At 35.8% G+C, this 26,226-nt stretch overlaps 1 protein-coding gene across 4 annotated transcripts in view; it reads right to left on the reverse strand.

Annotated features, from left to right (window-relative positions):
• TTC3 (tetratricopeptide repeat domain 3) overlaps positions 1–26,226 on the reverse strand; it is a 61,055-nt gene that overhangs the window by 33,361 nt on the left and 1,468 nt on the right. For 2 of the 4 annotated variants that reach the window (XM_071753225.1, XM_071753217.1), the window contains exons 2-16: positions 24,939–24,984; positions 24,007–24,139; positions 23,512–23,602; positions 22,215–22,268; positions 20,368–20,491; positions 19,147–19,232; positions 18,316–18,410; positions 16,647–16,709; positions 13,687–13,741; positions 12,834–12,996; positions 12,676–12,724; positions 11,540–11,651; positions 8,242–8,296; positions 3,789–3,849; positions 1,050–1,104 (exon numbers count right to left, since the gene is read on the reverse strand). In XM_071753225.1, the coding sequence (XP_071609326.1) occupies positions 1,050–1,104; positions 3,789–3,849; positions 8,242–8,296; positions 11,540–11,651; positions 12,676–12,724; positions 12,834–12,996; positions 13,687–13,741; positions 16,647–16,709; positions 18,316–18,410; positions 19,147–19,232; positions 20,368–20,491; positions 22,215–22,268; positions 23,512–23,602; positions 24,007–24,139; positions 24,939–24,984 (1,242 nt within the window). Of the gene's footprint in view, positions 1–1,049; positions 1,105–3,788; positions 3,850–6,122; positions 6,385–8,241; positions 8,297–11,539; positions 11,652–12,675; positions 12,725–12,833; positions 12,997–13,686; positions 13,742–16,646; positions 16,710–18,315; positions 18,411–19,146; positions 19,233–20,367; positions 20,492–22,214; positions 22,269–23,511; positions 23,603–24,006; positions 24,140–24,938; positions 24,985–26,226 lie in introns of those variants that run through there. The other 2 variants (XM_071753234.1, XM_071753242.1) reach the window with 2 other exon arrangements.

Here is a 26,226-nt window from a genome sequence, read left to right on the forward strand (position 1 = left end):
ACATTACTCTAATGCTGTATTTAATTGTATTCCTGTAAACTAAACTAGGCTTTGTCCATAATGTAACTTTATTTTGCCTTCATCTTGTCAACTGACCAAAAAGGACAAACACAAGAAACCCATGATCTAATTACAGCTATAAATGAAAGTGGCAGGGGGGGTGGAAACTACAAATAGATAGAGAAAAAACCAAAATGCACAAATTACCTAATGAAAAAAGTAAGGCATTTTAATTTCCTAGAACTATTGAAACAAGGTAATGCTGTCAGAGTGTAAAATTATAGGACAGTACAAACTAATTTAATGTTAAGCTAATGTTAAACTACATAACATATGAAGCTGATTAAGCCAGCTAAAAATGTTACTTTCAGTAATACTAATGCATTAGTCTTACAAAAATAGGTGTTTCAAAAGAAAAAAGGGGTGTCTAAGCACAGGCAGAAGCTGTACCTTCTCCTGAATCCAGTTTTGCCATATGAGATAATTAATCAGAATAGAAATTTCTGGCATCTACTTCCCCAAATTAACAGCAAGAAGATGACCAGATATTTATAGCCCCATGATTTCAAGAACTTTGGGATACTCATCATTCATTACAGATAAGACCTCAGAAGGACAACTCTCAATTTATGAATTCTAGAGTGTTTAAAACAGCCATTCAACAAAATGTTCTGATTATTTTTAAAGATATATATCAAACAAAGGAAAACACATTTAGTTGGAACTTTGGAAGGGATACTATAAATCTCTGAATGATTCCTAGTGATTTTTGTAGTTTCTTACAAGGAAACTATGTTACTAACTCATGGTTTTAACTAAGTTATACTGTGACTACATTCAATTTTGTAACACTGATTTCCAGTGTCAAGTCTTAAAGAAGAAACAAAAAGTACCAGCTACAGCAGTACAGATCACAGAGTATTTGCCTCCTGATAAAAGTCAGGCTAATCATGAAGCATTAGATTTTTGAATGAACAGTTTGGAAAGTGTTACTAAAAGGTGACAAATCATTTACACTTAAGGCTATCTGCTAATGAATTTCCAGTTACCTGTGGCAGAGTAGAGAAGAATTTATCTTCGATAGATTTCAAATCAAGATGATCTCTACAAATAACAGGACAATGGCATCATGAGATTGTACTGTACTTTATATGTAATCTTCTTTTCAAGAAAGAGAAAATTCTTTGCTTTTATCAACCACATCACATTTACCTACATGCTAGAGATTATTATGGCATGTTTCACAATATTCATAGCAAGTATTATAACAATATCAAGGATTATGATACTATTCATATAGTTCATATGCATCTGGCTCAGGAATCACTAGGGCTCCAGGGAAGAAGCAGTCGTTGTACAATTTTGTTTTCTTTTTTTATCTGCTCCACCTTATTCTCAGCTGAGTTGACCTTATACAGGAGAAGGATTGGTGACTAGAAAACTTCCCTACCCCAAAGGCTTAGGGGTCTTCTTCCTCCCCTGCTTTTCCTAAATAGAAAATTCTTTATCTTAGCAAAACCACTGTTTAAAATCAAATACATGTAGCAGCTACGCATGGTGGGAGCAGGGAGAGCAAAGAAGAACAGAGTTGTTCTTCCAAGCTTTTCCTTTCCAGTACTGCAGCAGAAACACCATGCACAGAAACACCATGCACAACCAGAGAACAGAGAAAGCATAATGAAGAGGGCAAAGTACTGCCTAAAACTCTATACTAAATCTGCAATGCTAAGATTGCTGCTCAGTCAATGCTACTATACTGTCGTCTGCTAATATACACTCAGATCTGCCCCACATTTGAAGGTATCAAAAATTTATCACCTGAGATAAATTCTTTACAGCATCAGAGGATTCCCTAGATTTTTGGAAGCCAAGCAACCAACTAATCACTGAAATGGAGGCAAGACTGTAATTGAGAAAGCAGTTCAGTTATTGAGAAATGAGTGTGGTTTTTATAGGTCTAATAAACTTCCCTGTGAGAGAAGCAATTTTGTAGATGGTTCAGTTACTTTACAGATTTATTCTCAGACTGAATTCTAACCTCCCTCCTCCTTTAAAGAGCTCAGTGGCAACTCTGATAAATAACACAGATGACCTCTTCTGTGACAGTCTCAACTGTCACAGCTACAGTAGTATTCAAAAAGAGTTATGGAAAGCCAAAGGAATTGTAGTAAATATAGACTAAAAGATGGTAGGTTTTGTGGTCACACACACTTAAATTAGGTCAAGGGATAATCAGGTTCAATTCCCAGGTTTCCTTAAGATTTAGATTCTTGTATGTGAGAAATCTGACTTTAAAAATTATTATGAATGGAAATTTTCCTATTTCAGTGTGAACAGCTTATTTTGCTTTAATCCTCATTTTTTTTAGTCATTAATAACACACCCAAAAAACACTACCTGAAGAAGCATATGAATAAGAAAGCACATGTGGAAAAACAACAGGAGAACAAACAGAGCTGAGTGGGATAGAGGTGCCTAAAAGGCTGCTTGATCCTGCTGGGAACGGAGGAAGTTGACTCCTGGAGAATATTATGGTTTCAGTACCAGGTGCATGCAGTGGGAACGGTTAGATAAGGTTTTATGTTAATGCATTCTTATATAATCAAAATGTACTATTTTGACAATACTACTGAACTGAACACTTTTAGAATGTAAAACATAAAACAATAGATATTGAGAAATTATATATGTGTAGTGAACCACACAAACAAACGATTCTGTTTGTGCACAGCAGCAGGGTCCATGACTTTATGTCCTCCAACGAGTACAGTCAGAACTTCATTCATCTAATTTTGCAGCTCAGGGTAAACCACTGAAAGCTTCCATTTAAGCTTGCCTTGAAGAGCAAGTGATAACTTTCCTCAGTCACCTTACAAATAAATCAGCAGCAATAGTTCTTTAGTCCTAAGATATCCACTAGAGAAGGAAATACATTGGCATGTGGAATCACCAATAAATGCAGTGATTTCCTCAAGCCTGTCTGGGAGCATGTTGACCCCAGCATCACTGCAAGGAGTTATATCTTTAGTTAAACTTTGTTTAAAATGTTGCAGTTGTAACAAATGGAAGCATAAATTTTGTCCATAAAATGTACAGTGCTTTTTTATCTCAACTAATTTGGCTCCAAACCATCACACCCATTTACATTGAACACGTTCTACTGGGAGTACTCAGATGCTTAAAATTAGGTTTCAATATGATTTAAGTGAAAATTGAAGTCTAAAAACAACTAAAGGTCTTTTTAAGTAATGTTCTGAGACTGATTTGCAATTATTTCCTTGCAGTGAAATCTCTTATTAGTAAGCATATGAAGTGTCAGAGAAGTTCCAGAAATTACTTGCTAGTAAGAACAGAACTAGTACAAAGAGACCTTGAAAATAAGATAGAACTTGAGTTATGTTGTGGTGTAAGTTTTAATGTAACAATTGGAAGAAGATTGCCATTATCTTTGGCTGTAAAGGAAACATTTTTTCTTACAGCTACACTGTGTGACTTGCTTTTGGGCAACAGCTTTTAAGCAGAGGTTATTAAAATTATGTCTTTGCTTACTAAAAATTCAACCAAACTTAGAAAAATATTTAGTTTTCAAATAATAACTCAGGCTCTTCATGACAACCAGAATTCTGTCAACTTTAATAAGGTATTTTAGCATGAACTATACCCTGAAGAGTATGTAAACAATGTAAACAAAGCAACTACCAAACAGCAAGCAGCAAGTCACAGATGCATGAACTCATTTTAATTGCTGCATAAAATAACTGAAACTAACTAATTTTTTTTTTTCTTACATTGTTATTTCAGAGTCAGCAGGTTTGGTTTCTGGCCTCCCTGTGTTTTGATGACCTTGGCCTGTAATGAGAAAAAGTATTTCAAACAAAATGACAACCACCTAAAGCAAAGGAAAAAAATGCACTTGGAATTCACATTTTGCTTTATAAACAATAGATCTTAATATTTACAATATCAAAAACTAATGCAACCAAAAGTTTTTCAAGAAGTCACCTGAGTGTTAAAGCAGGAATCTGATATTATCATTAAACAGAACAAGATTTTATTAGTCCTGTTAAGGGAAAAAATAGTTCAATAGAAGAATCTTAAAATTCTGTAAGATGTGATCTGACTCTATAATGTGTAAACAACTGTTTAGGGGGAGTCCTTAACTCCAAACTAAATAAATCCATATGTTATACAAAACTACAACTGATATTATTCAAGGTTAGTTGATAACTAGAATTTTTAAAGGGAATAATACTTCACTATGGATATTCAATATTGACTACAGAAATTCTCACGGAGTCTACTACTTCAAAAGTACATAGATAAAGGAGTTAAGTTTAACCCATCTTAAGCTTAGAAATATATACATGAGTCTCATCAAGATAAATGTCCCTGATTACAGAATAAAAATATTTGACGAGATGGAAATATTGGATCACAAATACAGGAATAAAAAGTGTCATGTTATGGTGATTAATTTCTAACTCTGAACCTAAACGTCAAAGACTTAACACAAAACTTTCCGGATATACTTCACACCTTCAGAGATCTAACACTGCCTTTAATTAGTTATAGGGCTCCATAAGCTTAGCAAACAATTCACTAGTAAGAAAAAAGAAGAAAACGTATTTTGTACCATGCCATTAACTAAAATAATCTCTCAACCTGTGGAATTAAAATATAACGTTAGGCATATAAATGTGCACATGTGTATTCATGAATAAGTCAAGTCATGAAGTTTTGATTTTCAAGAATTCTAAGTTAGAATTTTACAAGGCATTAATGACTCAGTTTCAACAGTGACAAAGTCCACTTATGAGAGAGCTTCCTTCTAATAACTGGACAGTTAGACAAGCAAGGCAGAAAGTTCTGTTTCTGTCAGTACAGAAACCAACATGCAGCTGACAAATTCAGTTGCAGAACTGCTGAGCATCCCATGTTGCAGGTGTTCCTTATTATACATGGCAAGTTTAACAGGTCCAACACAGATTTTTTTGCTAGTTAAATATAAGGGATTTTACAAGGCACATAGGAACATCTTCTCTTGCCTCAGCTACCTGTTCCAAGAGGTGACAGTTTCAGCTACAATCTTTGAGAAGCAGTTTAGGAGATGACTGTGGCTTCCTAATAATGGACACAATCACATACAGCACATAGATACAAGATATTTGAGCACTGGAAGCTAAACATAAGGTACAACTACCTAAATGAGTAAATATTGCTTCATTTATTATTATACCCATGCTGAACTACCAAAAAAATCAATTTTGAAAAAGTTACTAATTTTATTTTAAAAGTTTCGGTAACAATGCTTAGAACTGTTAATTTCATTATACTCAGAAGTATTTTATATTATTAGAATACAAATCTACTAATATGAGTAATAATCTCAAGACAGTGGGATGACTCATGTACTCATTTCTCAAGTTAAATCATACGCACACACACTTCCTGCTTTGTGTCACAAGTAATTTTTCATCAAAAACTACTTAATGGCATAAAAATTAAATTAATTAGAACAGAAACCAAACATCATGAAGACTGAATTACTTCACGAACCATTTCTTGAAATTGTCACACAGAAGTCTGAGTAGGTCTCTGTTGAAACACTTCCTATGCATTAAAAACTTCAGTAGATTACTAAAGTTTTTTATTTGCATTAAAATTAGTAGAGATACACTAATAATCATCACAAATTCATCAGAACAGATTATTTATATGATGGAAAACAATCATCCTTTTGAAAGCCAGAAAACACTTAAAGAATATAATCATTTAACCATTTAGAGACAGATATAGTACCTTTTCTTCACTATACAGGTTCCCTTCCCTTAAGGACATCATTCAAAACAAAATTAAGATAACGGTATAATAAGCCTTCCTTCTCACCATTAAAAAGAAAGAATAAGCAATATTTTTTAATTGTGTGAATCTGATTGTAAAGGCCATCCAGTAAAAATTATTTCAGAAAAATTTCCCACAGAAACTACTTCCCCCATACACCACCACCCAACTACTTTCAGGCTTTAAAAGTATTTTAAAATAAAAGTAACAAGCAAATCCTGCATTATAATTAAAACACCAAAAGGGATATATTAATCCAACAGTAAACACGATTCACTTACCCCACAAATATTTTAAAATGTTTGAAGTAGTGTTGCTTTTGCTAGATATTGCCATTAGGAGCAAACAAAAGTATATAACAGAAACGTACACATGCTCAAAAAAATAGTACATGCAGACAAAAAATGAAATTAAAAAGGACAATAACTTTAAAAAAAGATACAGTAGCATAAAGTTCCTTTACATTAAAACTCATGCAAGTCGTAAGCCTTTAAATGAACAAAGGCTAAGAAAAAGAAAGCCGTTTTTCCCCACCCACAGCAAACTTGTATCAGCTAGTCACTCAGCGTGTAACTCCTCCTTTCAAACCACAGCCAAATCAAATATTTTCTTCTACATCAGTACTGACATAATAAGTACAAGGGGGAGAGGAGGAGGAAGGGATAACAGAAAAAAAACAAGGAACAAGCATGGTTTATTTTTTAATCGCTGCTTTCAGCATAACATTTCAGTCTTATGATCTCTTTAGCCCGTAAGTATTTTCAGCTGTTTCCCGATATTCAGCCTGTCATTTTCCCTCTTACCTCCTCAAACTCACTAAAAATCAGCTCTCTTTCCAGCATCCCCCCTTCTCCAGCATCGGCAGTGTAAACACATTGCAGACACTCTGCCCATGACTGGTATCAGCAGCACAGACAGAATGCCAGCACCCTGCCCCCTGCCCAACACATTAACCACATAAAGGACAATTCTCTCAAATCCCACTACTACTGGAGAAGCCAAGGGGCAGCACAGCTCCTACCTGCATTCAAAAGGATCTGTGTGATTTGGTCTTCCTGCCAGGTGACCTGGACACCAGATGTTTATGACAGTCCACAGGAGCCAGGGCACCAGTTATATACTCTTGTGACTGCAGTCAGTGATTGGGTGGGTCACCCTATGAGCCTCAATAAAAAGTTCTGTTTCTTGTAATGTGTCATCAGACTGCACTGCTATTCAGTGGGATATTACTATTACCACACCTGCTTGCTCAGGAAAATTTCTGGATTCACTTGGTTGTCACTTTCTTCAAACTTATTCAAAATTCCCTACGGTCTCCATGTATCTGCTATTTTGCTCCTTCACACCACCTACATACAATTTCTCAAAACTGATTTGTTTTCCAGAGCTTGATTCCTCTTCCTAAAACCCTTCCCCAATTTGCTTTCTACATTAAGTTTCTTCAACAGGAAAGATCACTTTGCATATGGTCACTTTAAAAGTTTTTTTGTAATATACCTCCATTGTTTTCCTAAAAATCAAATTTTGAGGTGCTCTGCACTTTGGGACCTATGCAGCTAAGTACTTAAGTATGTGAAGTCCAAAAAACAGCATGGCTGGGCACCAGGGACTTCAGACTGCTGCATGGTCAGGACTAGAAGAATCCTGAGGTCACAACTTCAGAATATACTGTGAGCAGACAGCTGGTCCAGATCCAGTAGCAGTATTCTATGCAAACATTGTAAACAAGAACACTTTCTAAGTGTTGGGGAAGTATGTTATGCTTTCTTGGTTACAGCAGGTGTTAAAAACTGAAGCAAAATTCAGGAAAAGATTTCACTTTAAAGGTCAGAACAGCTCGCACTTCACTTTCACCGCAGAAAAGTGACTCCCACTACAGGAGTTTTTTTGGGGGTATGAGTTCTCTCTATAAAAGGGTTGGGGGAGGGTTGTTATTGTTTTAAAAAACAAACAAACAAAAACAAACAAAACCCCACAACAAACAAACAAACAATTACACCAATTTAAACCTCCTAGAGTTTGCAGCTAAAAATCCATTCTATTACTTTGTGGCCTCCTCCCTAACTGCAGGAGTATTTTGTTAAGGATCATAGCAATCACAAACAAATTATCAATATTGAAACTACCCACATTTCTCTTAAATGTAGATCCTTTTAGATCCTATATATGTCTTAGTAGCATTACAAAAGTACAAAAGCATGAAGAAAATAAAACAGAAACACAGGGGTGTTTCTGTATCTAAGGAGCTGTATCATGTATCTAAGGAGCTGCATGTTAACAGGAAAAGAAAGACAATAGCTTAGTGTTTTGAAATAACACTGGATACATTTGTTTATTAGTAAAGACAACAGCAAGGAAAGAACTAACTCACACTAGATAAAACATGAAAAACAAACTCACTTGGTGGAAAGTCCTGAGAGCAACCTTTGTTTTCCATCCTCTGGATGTCAGGCACCTAGCAACAAATAGGTTAGTTTTGTTTTACACAGATTTAAATAAATAAATAAATAAATAAATAAATAAAATCACTAAATTTAAACAAAGAAAAAAACCAAACACTAACATTTAAACAAAGAAATCCCAATAAAACTACAGTATATTATGTATTAATTATTAATTAATTATATTAAATCAGGAGGTAAAGAAAAATCAGTTCATTTATCTACATGTATTTGTACACTTATACTTTCTTCCCCCAAATTCATATAAATTTGTATTACCTATTGATCTGACCAATGCTAACTTTTCTTGCATCCTGAAGGAAGGCAGAATTACAGACTTAAATTATGACTATTTTCATAGCATAAAAATAGTTGAAAGTTTTCATAAGATAGTAAAAAAATCTTAATGTGCTTCTTGTGTGTTCTATAAATCACTTTCCTTTCCAAAAATTCTTAAGTTTCATTTCCTTTCCTTTGCCTTTTTACGTAAGTTTCACTTCCCCACGGATGCATCATCAGCTTTTTGCTGCCCCACCCTCCTGTAAATCCTGAAAGGGCTTTTTCACATGTACATGTTGAAGTGCTTTGACCTTTCTAGTGCAGTCAGATTATTTATCGTCTTGTTTTCTGTATTACAGAGCATACTTAAAACACACTTCCTAGGCTGAATTATAACAAACAACTTACTAATTAGGTAACAAAAATGATGGTAAAGACCATCAGGAAGAAGAACAAATGTTTCTTTTAAATTAATAATTAATGTGAAAGAAGAACTGTCTGTAAGCAACCTGGAGGTTCGTTGGTAAATTTTTAATTCCATGCTGTTACAGCAGGACTGGCACAGTCCGCATGCATAGTGCGAAGCAAAACATTCAGAAAAATGTATGCACAGGAATGGTTTACAGGCTCCCCTTGATGCTGGACAGTAAGATAGCAACAACTGGGAAATTCCACTGACATCTGCTAGGATAATCTACCTAAAATAACATAAGCACCAACAGAATCCCACACCTTTGCACTTTTTTAGGTGAGTATTTTGTTCTTAAGGAAAAAAAAAAAAAAAAAAAAAAAAGAAAGCATATGTTATGGGTTTGGCTGGGGTAAAGTTAATTTTTCTCATCCTTGGTCCTGTGGTGCTGTGTTTTGGATTTGTGCTGAAAACAGTGCTGATTACACAGGATGTTTTGGCTGTTTCTCAGGACTGTTTGCACTGCTTCAAGGACTTTTCTGTTCCACGTGCTGCCCCAACAGCAAGTAGGCTGGAGATGCATGAGAAGTTGGGAGGGGGCACAGCTGGGACAGCTGACCCCAGCTGACCAAATAGATGTCCCATAAGATAAGACATTCAGCAATAAAAGCTGGGGGAATAAAGCAAAAAGGGTGGAAGTTCTGGATTGCAGCATCTGTCTTACCAAGCTATTATGCATGATGAAGCTCTATCTTACTTTACTTTGCTTGTGTGTGCAGCTTTTGCTTTGCCTGTTAAACTGTACTGATCCCAATCTGCAAGTTTTCTTGCTTTTACATTCTGGATTTTTTCCTCCATGCTTCTGAGAGGAGTGAGCAAGCGGCTGTGTGGAACTGTGTGGAACCAGGGTGCAAGCACAGCAACACAGTACACCATTGCACTTTCAACAGTGAAATGATCTTCTAGAAGTCAGAATTAGAGGCTTTTGTTGGTATATTTCTTTGGTCATCCTTCATTAATATGTATCCTTAATTATTTTTCAAGTACAAAAATCAACCATGAACAAAGTTCACCATATTAAGTGTCTGTGCTGGATGCAATTAACTCGTTGGCCAACCCAGCAGTAGTTTGGTTCAGGCTGTAAAGAAGTACAGGTCTGGGCTGCCACCAGGCCATGAACTTCCCTAGTTCCAGTTGTTCTTTGAAAATCCACTCAGGGACAGACTGACATGGAGAGCTTTGGTGTGCGTGAGTTTGGAAAGAGGAGCATCAATCATGCTATTAACACACAAGTAGCACACTGTTCTTTCAAAATTAATTTGGTCAAGAAACAAAGGAAGTTGTGGTACAAGGAGTCTCACACTTACCTTTTCCATTACAAGTAATTTGACACCAAGCCAGCAACTTTTTACTGCATGAATCCAACAGCCTGAGTGGACCATTTTTGAGCTCTCCCTCTCAAGTAGCTGACAGCACAGTGATGATCTCCCCTTGATTTGGGATCACCCTCCGGGCTACCCCATGAGGTGGAGAGAGACCACTTCCTGACTGCAGATCTTTGGTAAGTGATCAACATCACATATAGCCTTGTATCACAGGGCATTGGTATTTGTATTGGTAACTTCTAATGATTATTACATCCTCTGAGCAATGGAGTAATAGACTGGATCTTGCCACTGAATTTGTTAAGCCTCACTTTTACATCTTACTTCAGTAAAACAATTTTTGTGGCTGCCTAGGGCAGTGGTTCTTTAAGCAGTCTCAATCTCCCTCAGGGCAGCTTCACTTTTTCTTTTAATCTTCCTCACCAAAACTTAGAAACAATCTAGTAGAACACTGGCATTTTTAAACAGTCCTTCAATTTTAAAGAATGAATCTAAATAACAACAAAGGACTACTAAAGTAACTCAAGTCCATCTTGTATTTTAGCTCTATACCACACTTGTTCTAAACAGACAAGCCGAACAGGTACTTGAAAATGACAAAACCCAAGTTTTAAACACAATCTAGTTAAGCATACTTTTTAACCAACTTTTTTCCCCATACAAAACAAATCTGTTTACAGAGCATGAAGTCTATAACCATGCAAATTCCTTAACATCACAAAACACTGCTCCAGAATAAAAGCCCTGCATACGAATTAACTTGGGCTAAACCACCTTTCACTGAACTTCATTACACCAGTATGTGTTAACTCAGTCCTCTCCTAAAGCCAAAGGAAAGCCCACATCTGAATGCACATTGACACGGAGGACTGGACAGTCAATTAAATCAGACATCAATTCAGCCCCACTTTCAATACGCCTGAAGAGCCCCCTCTTCTCCTTGTAACATAAAATCTCCACCTTCTCATTGAAGTAATCACCTCCCATTCTCCTTTCAAATCCACAGTTCTTAACACTGATTTGGTGGCTAGGTATTACAGGAAAAGTGCACTTAGCCAAGAAAGTTCACAATTATTAATACTCTGTGGCTACAAAATTTCAGCCACATAATTACACAACACACTCCAGGACAATGAAAATCAACACAGTGTTATTCTTGTAATTCCAATAGTAGTGTAACTTACCTTACTATCATGGTTTTTATGACATTTATCATCTGTAGGATCAGACTCTGTTTTCTTTCTGTCTTCTTGTTCTTGAGAGATTATTAAATGAGATCCTGAAGAAGAGCTGTCTCTGTTATATAAAAAGAAAGAACCTAGTTCCTCCAATGTTGATGCCATTTCTCCATATTTAAAACACATATCATGAAAAAAACCAAAACAAAACAGAAAAATACAAGAAGTCTTCCCCAGAAGAAGTGTAATGGCATAAACATATTTAAAGGATTTGATCAAACAGTCATTATTTATAGCTTCAAATTGTACAGTCCAAGGCTATGCAAAAAACATTACAACAAAAATCAACACAGTTATCTATAAAAGGGACAGGGACTGCACGTTTCTTTTATAATAAGCAAATAACAATGGTAATTAATTACTTTTGTAAAAATCCATCTTGCTCACAGCCATACTTTATTTGTGCATAACAAAAGGTAAGCAATTTAAATTCCTTCAGAGGTTTCAAGTTTACAAAAAGCTATTTAGTATTTGATTACTGTAATGGTCTTTGAATGACAGATAAGCACATCACTACAAGTAGACTAATAAAAATCAAAATTATTATGGCATATTTGTAACTTAGCTGAATCTGTGAATATGGAATTTCTCTTACTCTCTCTGGGCAAGACAAAAGCACAGAATAGATGTGGCAAACCCAAGTTCCTACAAATTAGAATGCACTTTCATCATTGCAAAAATGCATTTGCTAGCATTCAGTCCTTCAAGTCAGCTTAATCTAGAAAATCTTACACAGTAAAGATAACACAAAAAAGTGGGTGTCACTGCACTGTCATTTTGGGGCACCAAATTTTCTCAACAGCAAAGTACTTTAAGTTGGGAGGACAAAACCCATGGAAATGTAACTTATTTCCAAAATGGGTAAAAACTAATGCAGAAGGACATCTCAAGATAGCTTATTCAAGTCCTAGAAGTACTCTTTACTTTTAGACTGCACTCTGGTCACAGTTCTTGTAGGTTTGTTTCTTCTATTTCTGTTTACTGATAAATAAGAAAATTTAAGTAATATCTATGCTGTGTATTACTTAAATCTTATACCAAGCATTGGTAATTAAAAAAACCCAAACTTGTTGGTTGCTTACTTTTTCTCAAGAAGTGACTTCTCTGGCTTCTGTTTATGTTGTTGAATGCCTATAGGAAATGATATAGGAAGGGGATGAATTAGATAGATTCAAAGCGAAGTTATTAATGAAGGAATTTTGCTATGTTCAAGGTAGATTTTAAAATCAGAAAAGGTTACCATTCATTTCTTCTAATGCCTTCTTTAATTCATCATTTTGTTGAATGAGATAATTAAGTCCATTAGGCACATTCTTGCATAGTTTCTGAGCTTTCTCATTAGCCTCCAAAGCCATGTTGTGCTCCCCCAGTAATGACAGTGCCTTACATAAGTGGTAGTGACCCTACATGGACAAAAGTTTGAATTTCAAGAGTTCATTCACATAACTAAGAAAGCAATTTACATCCAAAACAGCTGGATTGGACAATATTAAGTAGTATTTCACATTCTCAGAAGTTATCTACTCCACCTGTCTCAAATGATCCAAGCCTTTCATTATTCAGCACACTGAAACAGCAAAATAATTCACTGGGAGTGAATCTAGGATCTAGCTCCCATATTTTGATCAAAGCAAATTTGCTTTTTCCCCTAATCTCAACTGCTACTTTGCAATTTTGTAACTCTTATTTATTCTTCTTTAGGCCAACAATATTGGGAAACACATGTTGGTCATTGATCAGGATTTTTCAATTGTAAGGAGGACAAGTACATTCTTTTTAAAGCATTAACATAGCTAAGCACAACAGTGTAAAAAACGTTTTCTTCTGTCTTTACACATGCAGTACATCATGTAACAACACTTACAAGCATGCAAAACAACATTTTTAATATAAAAATATGAGCAAACAATGTATTTGTCTAGCTGAAGCAGAATTCCTAGTCCACTGTAGTAACTTCTACTGCCATTAGTGCTAAACACAGAGGAGAACCTGTCAAATCAACCTGGGTCAAACCAGTTATTAAGGCTCTGGATTATTATGTTGGTTTACAATACCACCACAAAAGACAAATTTGAAATGAATATGAACCTCACCTTTGGCCAATCAGGCTTCAAAAGAGTTGCTCTTTTTCCATCAGCAATGGCTCTCCTTGGAGAAGGGAGGGAAGAGGGAATATTTATTATTTACTCTTCAGAAAAGTCTACAGATCAGATGTACAAGGCACCACAGAAATGTAAAGTGAATAAAAGAACAGTTCATTCACCCGTGTAAAGCATGGTGTGTAAAGCATAACATTTTTTTTCTGAAACTTACCAAGGTTAAAATGGTAGTTAAAGAGTCTCAACTATTTCACAATCACATATTTATTTCCTCTCCCAACTAGATTTTCCAGCATTTCTGCATATGTACCCATCCCTTACCTGAGTTCTAACAAAGTGCTCCTTTAAAAGCAAAGTCTTAATAAAAAAGCCTGAATAACAAACCTAAATATTTTGACAGGTACCATATTACAGTGTAGTTACATAATCAAAATCAGAGATTTGAAGATGAAAGCATTGATAGTTGAGCACTTTAAGAGAGCAACCTCCAGAACTCCCAACAACTGAAGCCTGAAGAACATGCTGGACTCTGGCTTTTTGCATACAAGGTATTATAGAATAACCAGTATTACAATTTTGGTCAGGTGAGAAGAGAAGCAGACAACCCCTAGCAGTGATGGCCTCTGCTGAATCTGCTCGAAGTGGGCAGTTAAGAGTTTCAGAACACCTCTGGGTGTTCTCCACAGGACTACAGCTGTGTGTCAGATAAATGGAATGTAGTAAATTACAACAAAGAGCAGTCACTTATGGATTGCTTCAGGTGAGGAAGCTCACATATAACTCCTTTCTTCAGGGCGTCAGCTTGGCTGTGCCTCCTTAAGTGGCACCATTAGAAAGTTTCTGCTCTAAGACATAACTTGAGAGACCTCAAAAGGCCTATGAGGCATTAACTATTTTACCTCCACAAGGAATATAGAAAAAAAAATAAAATCTTGCTTTGCATGAAAGTGTTCATAAATTGCCTAGAAACTACTGGGTTTTTTGTGACCGTTGGAAAACCTTGTACAAAGAGATATGAAGAATAAGATGTTCTGTTGTAGTGAAAGCTGGATACTACACAAAAGCCTGAAAGAGACAGTAATTTCAAGGCAAGGATCATGCTTTACACACCAAAATTCTTCAGGGATTTCAGGAAGAATTAATTCAGTGAAATGAATACAAGTTTGAACAAAAAAAAAAACCCCAAACCCTCAGTTAGAGAAACCTCAAATAGTAATTGCATGTTTTAGAAATATGGCAGTACACTGAAAAAAGTTAGTAATGCAAAAAAACCACAACAGAACTAGTTACCAGAATGGGAGAAACACACCACATTCATATTGCAAAGAAATCAAACATACAGAAAAAGCTTCTGAGTAAAAGACAGGTAGTGGGATATGGAACCTCAAGATACAAAGATATTATAAAGGGAGTTGCAAAAAATAGGAAAAAAACCCGAAGCACGTCTTGCTCTCTTGTGTGTGTTGCTATGCTTTGGTTTCAGCCACTCAGTCCTTCCTCCAGGGCCACCTTCTGGCAGCCTGGTGCAGTGCTAGGAAAGTTGTCCCCAAGCACTGTCTAAATATCACAGAAGGAAGCAGAACCGCCCCAGAAGGTCCTGTCCCCTCCCAAAGCCTGAGAGGGAACATGACCACCACCTCTAACGAGACTCTGAAAATGCAAATAATAAATACACCTTGGATAAAGCCATGTACTCTCCAACACATGATCTGGAGAACACTATCCAAGTGCATAGTGCCACAGCATTGCCACCACTAGGACACGAGCTCTTTAGTGAGTATGCAAAGCCCCAGGACTAAGGTTCCTCTGCCTTGCTCAGTCTGAACTGCAGCTTGACCTGCCTGCAGCCTTCTTGTACTCGGTTTAACCACGGCAGCAATTTATCTAGCTGATGAGGAGTTCAATGCTAATTTGTTCTACTTTTGTTTATTGATGTAAGGCATTTATGACTCCAAAATCATGATGTCCTTTAAAAACTATAAGCCTGATATAACATCTGAGGCCTTGAGAAGTGGAGACACAGGATGCAACATAAAGGGGTGCAGGCACAAGAGATGGAGCACAGGTTTGGCTCTGGAGACTGTGTGGCTGCAAAGGGTTCACCAATGATCGGATAAGGACATGACAAATCTGGGCAAATGATTTAGAGAGTGACAAAGAAAAAGTACCATGCAGAGTAAACTCAGATATAACAGAGTGCTGGAGATGAACAAAGTCAGAGTAAAAGTGTAACAGCATGTTAGCAAACACAAAAGTGACCCTATGTGCATGAGGGTCACCCATGTGAGGAAGAAGCAGCCACCAGCATGAGCACCATTTTCCTCCTACTGAAGACTCCACATGCTGACTGCTCTCTAACCCCAGTGCTACAGCAATGGACCCACCCAGTTCAGTACCCAGAGAAGTGGTGGAGGGGTGAGCATTAACACCAGGAAAACAGGCATAAACCAAGAATCGTATGGATACCAATTTCAGCTACATTGCTATTGTTTCTTTTTATTTCAGTTAGATCTGGACTAACAATTAGACCCTTCAGACTTTAATTATACTAACAATAAATTCTTGGGTAGGCTAAACATAAAAGGTATACAACCATCTTGTCCATAAACAAGATTTTTAGTACAATAACTGGCTGGTAGAAAATAACCCCCATGCCCACATGATCTCTTCTTCTTCAAAAACAAAACAAAACAAAACAAAACAAAACCAAACCCACAGTATTCACTGGTAATGAATTTTTTTTTCCTGTTGTATAACATACAAATTTTAAATTGTATAACATGCTGCTAGTTGATAATTATTATTATTCACTTTTCTTAATACTCACTTTCTGAGGTAGTAAGATCACAACTACTATATTCCTAAATTTTAAAAATATTGTTTTCCTAGGTATGTTGCCAATTTTTAACTGCAGTGATCACCACATTTCAGATTATAAAGAAGGTGTTACTTACTTGTACTGCCTTATGTGAATTAAACAAAGAGCTCGGTTTCCATACAGAATGTGGTTTGTAGGACTTGAAAAAGAAATTATGCAAAGTTAGTAAAGTATGCTATTTATAGAGGAAACAAAAAAATAAAAAAACAGTACGTTTTCACAGTAACTGTCCGCAAGCAAACTCTGGCACCAGCAATTAGATGGAAGCTTCCTTGAGTAGTCCTACTGATTGACAAGGTAAGCCACTGAGAATATTAATTATGTAATAATTTGTAAGATTTAGGCCCACTAATGCAACTTTACGGAAGTGCCATCTCACATCTCAAGAGTTACATACATACATACATTTTATTTTGTTCTGGAATTCCTAACCGTGAAGACCTAATTAAATCAAACATCTCATGAAAACTTCTGGATCACTGAGTCTTAAGACTCTGCATGAATGGACATACTAAGCAACAGTTCTACACCTAAAGCATTGCTCCCCACATACCTAATGGAGAATGAGAGGGGGGAACTGGTACATGTAGTCCAGCAACCACTCAGAAGGAAGCCAAGGGAGGATGCAGCTAGTTAGGGAAGGAGTGTGATGATGAAGCAGATGAAAGTCAGATCACACTGGGAGAAGAAGAGGGAAACAGTGCACAGAGCAGATGAAGGAGGATTCCCTAGCTGCTAGACATTTCTCAACTATCCTTTACCTTCAGCAAGGTCTTAAGGACAATGAACAATTTTTATCAAATAGCTGTAATAACTCAGCTCCGCAGCCCCTGGAAACCATAAGACTTCCTTTGCTTTTTACAAGTTAAGAGATTTACTTTGCTCTTTACTGAATTCTGCTCCTCCCTCCCCTTCATCATCTATCCTGAGCAAAACCTCCTTAGCCTACTCCATCATTTCAAATACCATCACTTGATCAGAAGTCTATACACCTTTTCAAGGAGCCTAAAATCAGCTTGAAATTGTGATTGAAACGTATACTATGTGACATAAAATCTGAAGCAAGACATCAGCAAAATGAAAAAATAAGTTTGATCGATCAATTTTTTTATGAAAAGCAGGACTTAGTGAATTTCACCATATTTCATGAACACCAGAACTTGTAAAAGCAGCATTTTCATAACTTCAACGTGATCACACCAGTGCTCCATAGCTATTTCACATTACATGCAGACTGCTAAAAAAGGGTAAATATATGTATAGGACACAGTTTCTCATTTAAGCTCTCTCTTGCCCCTTTGGAGAGCTCAGAAAAGACTCTTGTTTAATTTCTTCCAGAAGGAAATTAAGTCTGAGGAATACAGTTGCCAAAAGAAGACACATAAAAATAAATATTTGTTCTTGTTCACTAGTTCTGCATCATGGCCAAGATGATAAATATCTGCAACAATTGATCATATTGTTCTTCCAGAAGAATATTTACAAGGGATAATACCAAGATTGGTTGTCCACACCAAATAACTAATTTCTTTTGGTTTAGATCTATTTTAAATCCTGAAAGGACTTTTGAGGCAGAAGAAGTGCAAACACTGGTAACAACAAATAAAATAGAGCAAAAACCGTGTTACCTTGCCTTTTTTTAGTTAGGTATTAAGTAGAGTGGCTCATGCAAGACTAATCAGGATAAATAAGCTAAATACATACAATACAGTAAATGTCATCTAGTAAACTACTTTAGCTCTTACCAAACCTTTATGGCTTTAGAATATGACAATATAGCAGCACCAAATTTCCCTTGAGAGAATTTCTTATTTCCTTTCTGTTTTAAAGATTCACTGTGCTGTGAAAAAAACAAATTAGGCAACCACTGTAATTAAACTTAGCAGCAATGAAAAGTAAAGAAAACATTTGACAAGAAGTAGCTAAATTTTTATGCTTGCAAAAACAGAATGTCACAAATCCACTATTCATTGCAATTAATAAACTTAGAAGTGTACAAACAAAAGTGTTATGGAGACAAGAATACAATTACCAATAACTAAAAAGCAGAACTAACTTCAAAGCTCTCCTAGACTCCATAATAAGAGTCATTATCAAAAGCGAGTGTGTCAAATAGCAAAGGATTCTGTGGAATTGGATCCAGGAAGACACAGAACTAACCAGATTCCCATAGTAAAAAAAAAAAACAAACCCAAAACAAAACAACTCAAACAAAAAAAAAAAAGCCCAAAACCCAACATCTACACTAATGGAACACGTGGCAAAGAATTTGAAAGCACCTTATTTTTCTGTTAAAAAGATCAAGTTGAACGGTCTGTCACTATGAACTGCATTTCCTTGAGGGTTCTTTTGGGACGTGAGGGGAACACTCTCCAAAGTACACCGACAACATAAGCAAACAATGCTGTTTTTATTAGATCAGGATTTCTCAGTTTAAATATTTATGTAAGGACAATTACTCACTCAAGCTTTTGAAACCCTTACCTTTGATTGCTTGGTCATTTTTATAATCTTCAATTATTGAAAAACCCTAACAACAAAGAAAAGCACAAACACATTCTCGTATCTTTCCTCACCTTCCTACACTTTTCACAGGTCACGATTTTAAAATCTTTAACTAAACCACCATCTTCCACAGCAGCATTAATAATGCACTGTTCATCTGCAAAGAAAATTCAGAAAAACACAGCAGGTGAGGACAAGAAGAAGCATTCATCTTCTGCTCAAACTCTGTTTTCTGACTGGGAGCAAAATTTGACATACCAACTAAATAACACAAACAAAGTTAGCAACAGATGTGTTCAAAAGAAAAGGAATTATTTATTATTGGGTAAGCCCAATATAACTGTCTGCAGTCTATAAAACATTTACGTAATGGCCTAATTTCAAGTAATCAACTGAAACTCAACTGTTATCAAAATAACTTTCATTTTAAAGATTTCTAGAGAACTGTATTTGAAACCTGTGCATTGGTACTTAACTATAAAAAATTCTTCTCCTTACATGCAAGTCTGATTTCTACCACCTTGTTACTTACTGAGCTAGAATACATACATTTAAAAAGTAAGACCAGAATACAAGCATGTAACATATGGCAAAAACAGCAGGCCTGGGAGCTTTTTGTCATTTCAGAAGTTCTGCTGCTAGTGTTAGTATCTTACAGTAACACCCATAAGCTAGATAAGCTATTTTTTAAAATATGACTAACATCTCAATGTTTTGACAAGATCTTCTGCCAAACAGTTAAGAGGAAGACTCCGTATTTTAGGCAACTTTGAACCTAAATCAATGGATTAAAGGGTGCACATACAGTCCATAGAATCACAGAATCATCAAGGTTGGAAAAGACTTCTAAGGTCATAAAGTCCAACTGTCCTCCCTACAACCTATAACCATTAAACCATCCACCATAGCACCTCATCTTCTGAAAACCTCCAGGGATGGTGCCTCCACCACCTTCTGGGGCAGCCTGTTCAATATTTAATCACTCCTTCTGTGAAGAAAGTTTTTCTAACATCCATAATGGACACAAAAGTGAAAAAAGATCCCAACTCTTGTTCAGACAGAGCACATGCACTGTAAATACAACCCACACACACCAATTCAAGAATTGGCTAGTTCAAACAAGCAGAAAACAAAGATAAAAACAAAGATCAAAGCACACAAGCACAACTATTTTTCCAGTCACTTCCAGCCTAATGAAATACATACAAACATTAACTAAGTCAAAACTACAACACAGGTGACTTTCCAAACCACTGTATCTTCAACAGTGTTCATACATAAAGAATACTTACATTCTGCAAAGAAAACTTGAAGATAGAATTGACTATAATCACCAAGTTTTCCCAGCCTCTGCAGCATATTGGTATCGCCTGTGCCTCTGACCCAAGCAATTGCCTCTCCAATATGACAACAACCCTATTTCAGTGGAAGAAAAAAAAGGAAAATAGAGAAAAAAATGGTAACTAATTCTATACAAAGCTAAGTCTTAAAACAAAAACACCACACAAACCAACAGCTTACTGGCAACATAGTGGAAGAATTCCATGGAAACATAACAAACTACATGCACGTGCAGTACGGACTTGCTCCCGATTTGTGCCTTTGAAAAAGCAAACAGCTCAGAAATATAAATATCTAAATAACTCAAGCATAGAATAGTACAGAATAGTCACAAAATTAAAACAATCATTCTTTCCACAGGTGACAGGAAAGTGTTATGAATTATAGAATGTGATGTAGAAACCCTTTTGAGGACTGTAAGCAGAACTTTCATTGTGAAGTGACAAGCCTGATTAGAAAAAGCAACATCTTCCAGACTATTAGACATACAAGCCAGGACTAAAACATAATTCTCTACATCATGACTTGTATTCAAACTATATTTAATTGTTTGAGCTAGAGGTCTATTTGAAGGAGAGGGATGGAGTGAAGAATGTCTGTTGCCTGGGTTAATCCTGCATTATTTGGACTTACATATGTTGAAAAATATTTTAAAAAATCATATGACTAAGACAAGTACCATTAAGGACACAGGAAATGGGTTATCCAGGAGTAACACACAGTTTTACCTCTTCTGCTTCTCCTGCTTCTATCAGCTATGACACTGTCTTTTAACTTCAATGTTTTTATTTTAGTTTTTGAAGTTAAAGGTTCTACAGCAGGCAGCAGAAACTAGGAAGTGGTGGAAAATGTTACAAACTCAGGTAAACTAACAATGTTCACAGTCCAAAGTTTACAAGGTGAAAAGCATAACAAATATAGTTCTACTGTACGCTGAATTTAATAATGAAGATGGCTCAGCAGTTTTCCAAACCACAACCTTACTCAGCCACTCACAGTCCTTCAGATTCAATCACTACCACAATTTCTGAATCTATTATAAGACTTCCAACCTGCCTTCAACAAGGAGCACTTCTGTATCATTTCAGTGATCAAGCTTAGCCATACTTGTAGCCCTGTAGCCTCATCATACAGCGCTGCCATTGCTGGTAATAGGCCCATAAGCTTTGCAGAGTTTTCAAGGCCATAGGGCTGCAAATTGTCAGGTTTAGTCTGAGCTTGTCCTCCTAAGAGCTGCTTTAGCTTGGTTTTAACAGTAATTTTTCTTCTAACCACGTGGCAGTAACTAATTTGGTTTACTTTTGCATGGTACAATAGCTTTCATATAGACAGTAGTAAGTAGTTAATGCTGCTATGACCAACATAATGATGCAATACAGAGAAATGCAATCCAAATATGGCATAGGCCTTGAAAACTGGGGACACATAATGAGTAGTATAGGCTCAAGACTATGAGGGCTGACCTGGGCTCCAGCTGCACAACCTAAACCAACTCACCACCATGCAGTAGTAACCTCCAAGATAAACTGTTTATTTTCAGTATGCGAAATACCCTCAGAGTTCTCACTAATTTTGGTCTTCTTGCACAGATAATATTTATCTCACAGTGTGAGACCATTCCTGCCACACCCAGATTTCATTTTTGGCACAAAGATGCAAAAACTAGCAACCCCAGTCCTGTATAATACATATTCTAAAAACTACAGACTCAATTTATTTATACAAACATTTTAAAATTTTGGATAGTTGTCAATATTTTGTTTGTATTCACACATCAAGAACAATTCAAGAAACTTACTTTTTTTAATCTGCTGCCAATTCTCAGAATGCCACCAATAAAATATGGAATGTTCTAGAAGAGGGACAGGAAACAAACAAAGAACAAGTTGTTAAAATCTGATAACTTTAGTTTCTACCTACTCAGGTTCAATTCAATAACATTTTCTGTTCTGCTGGATGGCAGTACCATTTGAGCAGTTGCTCTGGTTCACTTCAAAGTTTCAGGAAATATTCTTGTATCAAATCCTCTACCATTTTTGTTGAAAAATAAATAAAGGTTGATGTGGAAATAGAGAATGCATGGATGTTACAACATTTGGTTCAGAAAGTCTGCCCCTTCAATCTCTTGTGCCACTGCATACCAAAGAACCAGCTGATACGTTCAGTGAAAAACATCCAAACCAAAAGTACTTCCTCTCCTGTCATCTTTTACTCCAAATTAATTTTACTATTGCATATACAATCCTTTACACGAAGAAGATACGGGCTGAGGAAGTAAGAAGAGGGAAGCAAAGGTGAACAGTGGAATGGGAATATACACAGGACCTCTTGTGAAAAGATTTAATGGGAGACTACCAGAGGAGGACAAAGCACACAGAACCCATCACATGAGGCAAAGTAGAAAAACTGCAGGGACATCTTGAAGTACAAGGAGATTGAAACAGACCACTAAGCCTGAAGAAGGAAGCAGCAAAAAGAGCACAAGAAATTATTAATCCACAGGATCAATCTAGGTAGTAACAGTAAGTCTGGGAAAGTGTAGCTTGGAGTTGTGGAGAAAATGTCAACAAACCATTTTTTTTAAAAATGTGCCACACCTAGATTTAGAAACAAACAAACAAACAAAAAAAGCACACAAACCCCTTCCCTTCAGCTGCTGAGACCATGTCTTTTACCATTTTCTCCTCAGCACTGTTATGTTTCTGTTTTAAGTTAGTAAGAACAGCACATTTTAATTAAAATTTGTTGAACAAGGGGAAAAGAATTATATATATAATATTTATATATTTAACTTCTTTATCAGGGAACAGTGCCCTTTTTTTCACTGATACGACTCTCTTTCTTAGCAGCATACAAGTGCCTCAATCAACTGTATTATTCATTTTGCAAATATTTAGTAAGTTATGCCAAGTGTACTAAAGCTTATGACACACTTCCATTCCAGAAAGCTGTAACTCATCTATCAGATGATAGATAGAAAAGTTCAAAAAAAGTAAACATCTAATTTAAGACACTATCCCAGACTGCAAAAAGTACAGAATTAATTAAACCTAATATACGTGAAAACTTACACAAAGTTAACATAGAGTACTTACAACAAACTTTTTAACTAAATCAACAAGTCCTTCCAAAACGTCTATCTCACAGACTTTCTTCCAACAGTCGTCTGCAACCGTCTGTGAATTCCTTAAGGACAGAAAAGGTTACTATTAAGAAAAATAATACTGTGCTACATGGTCTTAATTACAAATATTTAGGGTAACGAGATCTAAGCAAGAGCATGACTACAAACTCAAATCGAGCCCTTCAAAGGAAGAGATGGGAGTGGGGTGGAGGAAAAAAAGGAGAACTGGAAAGCTCTTGGTACTTTTGAAATATAGGGCATCCATTTAAGTCCTTAAGCACACTCTTAGGCCCAAGTTTTGGAAACTCATTCTTAAAATTTTCTGCTATATATTCAAGAACTATGCCTTCTAACCTTACCTAGTCCACTGGTAAAATCATTCCTGCAGCTTAACCACTACTTAAAAGTACCCAATGACCTTTCACAGGTAGCAAAAAAGAAAAACTCTGAGAACACAATTACTTACCACCAATCTTCAATCGAAGAATTACGTTCGCTTTGGAAGAGAATGGGCCAAAAGATCCTCATTTTAATAACATCACAATATTCTCGTAATATGTCAACCGTTTGACTGCACCACACTTCACAGGGATCAGCATCTTCAAAAAAACAGTTAGGAACCATGATTCAGGCATTACATGTGATCTAAGTCCACGTAAGCATTAAAAAAAAAAAAAAAATCTGCTATTTCCACACTGCATTCCTAATGACTATGTAATCAAAAAAAGAAGAGTTGAACTCTTGAAATACTCTTGAAAAAAAACTGAGGGTTTTTTATGAATTGAAGAGGGGGAGGGATTTTATACAGATGTAAGAATAGGGGCCTGTAGGCAGGCTTTACATTCCTTGATCAAGGAATTTCCTTTGTTTGCAATTTTACTAGTATAATACATTATAAAATAAAAAATGCAGCCTGCTTCTAAGTGAGGAGCCTTACAAGGGCTATAAACTGGTTTTAATGACTACAAGGAATGCTATTTCCATGATAAAATATTAGTCTTTTCTAACTGTACCCATTTAATTATTTTCTACAGTAAATCCAGAGTAGTGTAGCAACTAGCAAAATGGTAAAAAAAGATCAGCAGTATTTTTCTTTTCTCTGAAGGTCATTATGTATGTGATGCATGGCTCTTTCAAAAGAAGTAATGCATTTATGTACATATTATTTACTATTTACACTGTTCTCACAAATGTACAGCAGTGCTGTGTATATTACATGAGCAAAAAAAAGATGAGAATTCTTCCAGTGTAAAAGAACAAAGCAATGATTCTGCCCAGAAGTAACAGTTTTCTACTTATTCAGACAAAATAAAGGAAAAAGTGAAATAGCAATCAAGGTCCTAACACAGCAAAAAAAGTGCATTAGAAAGTAATGTAATATTGGTTTAATTTACATACTTGATTTACGATTACGCGGAGTTCGCTCTATAAACACTCCACCAACCTAAAGATAAACATATTTTTAAACATTGCACATCTTGCAAATGTGTTCCACCAACCAAAAGGAATTAGTACTCAACTGTTTCTAAATATTAACACAATATAAACTGCTTACATCAGGGGAAGAAAGGAAGATAAGTGATTATTATGTTCAGTCACCGATTCCTTTTCTCAATAAAAGGTAATTATTGAACATATTTAGACCTGTATAAAACATATTTTTCACTACCAAAAGACAAATGTGTTTGGATGCAATCTTTTCAATTCACATTAAGCACAGCTAAAAATCAAACCAACAAAACAAAAACAAATGGGTAAAAAAGCATACTTACCTAACATGATGGTTTAGCCACTGTCTTATGAAAAAAAGAGATTTACATGCATGCCCACTAAAAAAATCTCCATAGATCAATATTTACAAAGGGATGGGGAAACTTTTAATAGTTCAAACAATGTATTAAATCACACCAAGCTAGTATTCTAAAAACAGTGCAAAATGAGGGACTAGACAACAATTGGTCAAGAATACTGAAGGAAAAACGTTTAAGACGACAACGCAGGTTTTCAAAAATATAGACTAAGTTTTGACAGTTAGTGCATGTGAAGTTAAATAAATATGTATGTATCAAAATAAATGGAATGAGTTGTCAATTTACTACTTTGTGGCAGTATGCTAATATTCAACAAGTTTTAAACACAAGCCTCTCAAGCTGAAGAATAAAATATTTTGCTGTTTTACAGATCCTTCCAAAATCTATTATTTTAACAGTCATTCATCATGGTTTTGTATTGGAAGTTTACCATTCGATGAAATACAAAGCTATTTCTGAACATGAATGAAGAAAAGTATAAAACCAAACCAATTATCAAACACACCCTTCAAAGAATTTATTTTACAGAGTTTTATTTTTTCAGATGCAGACTTTCTGGAAATATTAGCATGTTGTGCAATTATGACTTACTAACTTGACCTAAGCTGACAAGTTATCACATGATTTCACCTCAAGTAGCATTTCTGAACTATTACGATATTGCATGCAAACCAAGGTTTTTCCTCAAAACTATGACTCAAAACTAAGTCATTATAACAGTGACCTATTTAACAGGCCAGGACCTCAATAACAAAAAAATATAAATTAATTACGATTGCAATATCAGTTAATCCTCAAAGATGTTGGCATGTCTCCTTCACTCCACAGCATGGTTTTTGCCACACTATTTAAAAATCAAAGAAACCACACACACA

The sequence above is a fragment of the Heliangelus exortis genome, chromosome 1 (genome assembly GCF_036169615.1).
Source record: "Heliangelus exortis chromosome 1, bHelExo1.hap1, whole genome shotgun sequence".
Taxonomy (NCBI): Eukaryota; Metazoa; Chordata; class Aves; order Apodiformes; family Trochilidae; genus Heliangelus; species Heliangelus exortis.